Source organism: Olea europaea, chromosome 13, assembly GCF_002742605.1.
Source record: "Olea europaea var. sylvestris chromosome 13, O_europaea_v1, whole genome shotgun sequence".
In the NCBI taxonomy this organism is placed as follows: Eukaryota; Viridiplantae; Streptophyta; class Magnoliopsida; order Lamiales; family Oleaceae; genus Olea; species Olea europaea.
Window position 1 is genome coordinate 29348304 of NC_036249.1, and position 4726 is coordinate 29353029.

Sequence of the window (4726 nt, forward strand, 5' to 3'; positions counted from 1 at the left end):
GAAATTTTCTGGTTAATTTGCAAGAAGTTTTGTTGGGAACAAAGCTATGGATTTTGTTTCTGGCAATTCCTTTTGCCATCGCTGCTGAGTGTAAAAATTTCGGAAGAGTGAGTATTTTTTCTTTACTCTTTTTTATTTTTTTTTTAATTACTATGTTGTCTCTTGTCTTTTTTACCTAGTGTTCATTGTAATACTTTTCTTGTTTGGGTAGATTTCATCTTTACGGTTTTCATTTCATATAATTGAGTGAAAATTAATCACTCGTTTTGAATTTCTTGGAGAAAGAAATTATTACACATTTTGGATAATTAATTAAATCACGCTGGCATGCTTGAGAGAGATTTGCTGTCCAAAATTTGTTGTCCACCCAATAAATAATTGCCGTATTATTTTAAATTTAACAAATACAACTTTTCTCTCACGGATGTGGATGTTAAAATTAGGTTACACTTTAATGAAAAAGGAAGTATCAGCTTCTGGATTATGACATCCCACCTACAAATTTAAGCATCTTTAATGCAGTAAAAAGACTAATTTATTGCCAAAATGGTACATATTAAAAAAAAATTGTTGTATTAATTATAATTATTCCTCAGTCAGTCACCGTTGAGTTTCATTTTATTTAAATTTTTTTTCTGGGAACAGCCATGGGTGTTTGCGTTGAGTTTACTTGGACTCACTCCGCTTGCTGAACGTGTCAGCTTTTTAACAGAGTAAGAATTTTATAATTAGTTTTTCCATTTTCTTCAATAAATAATTAACCAGAATCTAACATTTTGATTCTTAATAATTTATGTAGGCAAATCGCTTTCTCCACAGGTCCAACAGGTAATCAATCCATTACCTTATATTTTATAGCGTTCAAATTCTTTCCAAAGTGTTGATAGAGACAACTCAACTTGTTAGCAATAAACAGAATGTAGTGATAAAAATAATGTACCAAAACCTTTGCTTGATTCAGTTTCTTGTTGCGGATTTCTTTTGGCAGTTGGAGGGCTTCTAAATGCAACATGTGGAAATGCAACAGAGCTCATAATATCCATTTTTGCTCTAGTCCAGCACAAAGTAGATGTTGTGAAATACAGTCTACTTGGTTCTATACTTTCGAACCTCCTCTTGGTTCTTGGATCCTCTCTATTCTGTGGTGGCATTGCAAATCTTAAAAAAGAACAAAACTTCGATAGAGTAAGACGTTTTGCTTCCATTAATCGAGCAAATTTTTTGTTCGGAAATACAATTCTTCGAATAATTATCTAATATTTAGAGGGTTTTTGAATTGTAACAGAAACAAGTGGATGTGAACGCCCTCCTTTTGTTGCTGGGATTGCTTTGCCATGTTTTGACCTTGATGTTTCGATATGCTGGAACTGCCACGGAACTAAAACTAACTGGGACTGAAACTCTTGCTTTGTCAAGAGCCACTTGTATTGTGATGCTGATTGCGTACATTTCTTACCTCGTTTTCCAGTTATGGACTCATCGACAACTATTTGAAGCTTCTGAGGTATTCTCTAGGCCATGTAGAATGTACTTATAGAAGCGTTTACTTGTTTTTGTGTAGGAAAGATGCTATATGTATAGGGGAAAATGTTAGAATTTTAGTTTTTCAAGATCTCGAAGATGGATGAGAAGGAAAAATAAAAAAAAATGTGGAAAAGGGGCTTAACTAAGCAATCGTTAATCCATGCGGTTGCATAGGGGCCTCCCAAGATTGAGGGGGGGGGGGGCATGTGCTATAGCCGTGCGACCGCATGGTTACAAATTGTGACCGTTATGAGCCCTTTTTGGCCCCTTTTTGTTTAAAATTGGTGGCTTTTCAACCCAATTTAGGCAGCACTTCTTGAGAGCTTGCCAATGCCTATAAATAGGTGATCCTGGTGCAAAGAAAATATTTGAATTGCCTTGAAATTTATTCCCAAATTATTCTTCCAAATATTGAGAGAAAATTATCACAAAATCATTCCAATTCTTTTCACTTGTTCGTAGTCAAGGTATATTTCTGCTTTTGGTTTTCTTCACATTAAAGCTTGTTTAATCCTACGAATTATTTGCTAGAAATCCTTAAAAAGCATTGGAAATGAGGTAAATAACGTTTGACGACAGCGAGTAGGGCTGGGCAAATCTCCCGATCCGAACTGAACCGAACCCGACGACTCTTGTCAAATAAATACCCGAACGGGTATCTGAATTGAGAATCGATGGATACGGTTCGATTCTCGATTCTAGACGAAGAACCGAATAAGAACCGAATCTTTCTAATTTTTTTTTTATTGAATAAATCAAATTATTTTAATTTTAATTTTTTCTAAAAAAATTAACAAATTAAAAATTTCTAAATCCAAATTTTTGGCCCAATAATTTGTTTCATTTCTAATTTTTTAATATTTGGCTCAATTACCCATTTTATTGTTTTATTTTTGAGCCTAACAAGATCCAATCCGCTAAATAACCCTAAACACCAAACATTAAAGTATATAATGCTGTCTCGATTCTCGCACTTACTCTCGTAACCTCGCTGACATTCCAAACCTATACAATCGTCGATCTACTCTGTGACCTCCGATCGAAACTATGACCTTCGTTGATCAAAGCTTTTACCGTAACGATCATTTGAATAAGGTAGTTTACTAGTCTCTAACGTACGAAAATCATTGAATGTGTCATTAGTTGTATTTTTATATAATGTTTTTATAAATGTAAAAAAATTTAATTATAGTACAGAACCGAACCGAATTCGAACGGTTCCATAATTATATTTGGACCCGACGGTTCCATTTACTAGATACCCGAAAATTTTGATTTGGTTCGGTTCTCTTTAGAACGGAACTGAATCGACCCGCGCCCACCTCTAACAGCGAGATTTATTTCGTGTTCAAGCCTTCGTTGATAAATTTGTATTCTTCCCTTCTTGGTGTTTTATTCTTCTTCTCTATTGCCATAATTTTTTCTCACAGAAAACGTCAGGGAAATTGCGAAAATGAAAAGTGATAGATTTTTATTGGATTTTGCACAAAAATATATTTAAAATAGCCAATCGAAACCCACCACATCAGCACCGGCAATTTACCTTGTACAAACATCTTTATTTTTCTGTGCAGTATCGTTGAATGAATTTATCTCTGTGAAAATTATCAGGATGAAAAAGAAGATAGTGATTTGGTATCGAATGAATCAGCTATTATTGGATTCTGGAGTGCATTTATTTGGCTGGTTTTGATGACCGGTGTAATAGCGTTACTCTCAGAATATGTTGTGGGAACAATTGAGGTAAATTTCAATATTAATTACTAGAGGTGGGATTGTTCAAAAAGAATATGAAAGTTTATTAGGAACTAAATAATTTTGTATTTTGGCATTTCTTGCAACAGGATGCATCAAACTCTTGGGGATTATCAGTCAGTTTCATCAGTGTAATTTTATTACCAATTGTGGGAAATGCAGCAGAACATGCTGGGGCTATCATATTTGCCTTTAAGAACAAGCTGGTAAGTCATAGACGACGGTTTCTTTTGTTTTTCAAACAAACAATTTGAAGACGATTCTAATTGATATTCAATAGTTCTAGACGTAGTGCAAAAAAAAACCCCGTCATTCTTTTCTTTTCGTCTCTTTCTTTTTTTCTATCTGCAAAGTCTAAGAGAATTTTTCGAACAGGATATTACTTTAGGCGTAGCAATGGGGTCAGCAACTCAAATTGCCATATTTGTGGTAAGTATATATCTTAATCATAAATTGCATTCTTGAGGTACAATGATTTGCTTGCTGATGATTACTAATAATTTTCTGAAATAATCAGATTCCCTTAAGCGTAATTATGGCGTGGATGATGGGTATCGACATGAATCTCGACTTCAATATCCTCGAAACAAGTTGTCTTGCTCTATCAATTATCATCACAACATTCTGTTTACAGGTAAAAATATTAACACATGCGCAGATCTTATATAAACACAGTAACGAAATTAACGAGTGCGTGAATCTTTCAGGACGGAACATCTCATTACCTAAAAGGACTAGTTCTTCTGCTATGCTACCTGGTTATGGGAGTTTGCTTTTTCATTTTCAGAACTCCAAAAAGTAAGCATAAACCTTGAATTTACCATGTAATCAAGAACTTAAAATCTTTATACCCAAATAATTATATTTTTTCTTGAATCTATCTGCAGATCATGCAGAAACTGTCAACGACATAACTATGAGATCATCCAATGTAGGATTAATGAGAGTTTGATCAACGGTACGTAAATCAGTCGAGTGCTCTTTACATAATGTACGGAATGACGACTAATACTTCAGTATGAATTGACAGGTTGGCCTTTCAGATTTGGTTCCATGAAGAGATTGAAACAATTTGCATGCATTTGTTATTGTTTCATTGGGATTGATTGGAGGGCTAAATGGAGATGAATTCTGCATTTTTTTGTGCAGTGGGATCCATTAAAGATGCAAGAATTTCATGTGGGATTTCCAGATCTTATGAGCGGATGTTTTCTTTCTTTTCTTTTTTCTTGTTATATGTTTGGTTCGTTCTGTCTCTCTCTCTCTCTTCTTTTTATATTTGAATAAAACTACTTTGTTAGAATAATTTGATAAAAAGCTTTACATAATTTATGTGACAATAAATAATTGGACGAAAAAGTTGACCAATGATAGAGTGTCAAGTGGGATTATGTCAAATTTCATGTCAACATTGATGTCAGACTTTTTATATATGTCTTTTTCCTAA

At 33.9% G+C, this 4726-nt stretch overlaps 1 protein-coding gene across 1 annotated transcript; it reads left to right on the forward strand.

The window, feature by feature from the left end:
• Positions 1-5: 5 nt before the first annotated feature.
• On the forward strand, positions 6-4726 carry LOC111408636 (vacuolar cation/proton exchanger 3-like; the record flags this gene model as incomplete). Its single annotated transcript, XM_023038377.1, has 11 exons — positions 6-107; positions 646-713; positions 800-828; positions 989-1185; positions 1286-1504; positions 3136-3267; positions 3369-3485; positions 3655-3708; positions 3797-4077; positions 4167-4237; positions 4310-4726. Coding segments are annotated over 11 exons (1368 nt in total), but the record flags the coding sequence as incomplete, so codon positions are not given.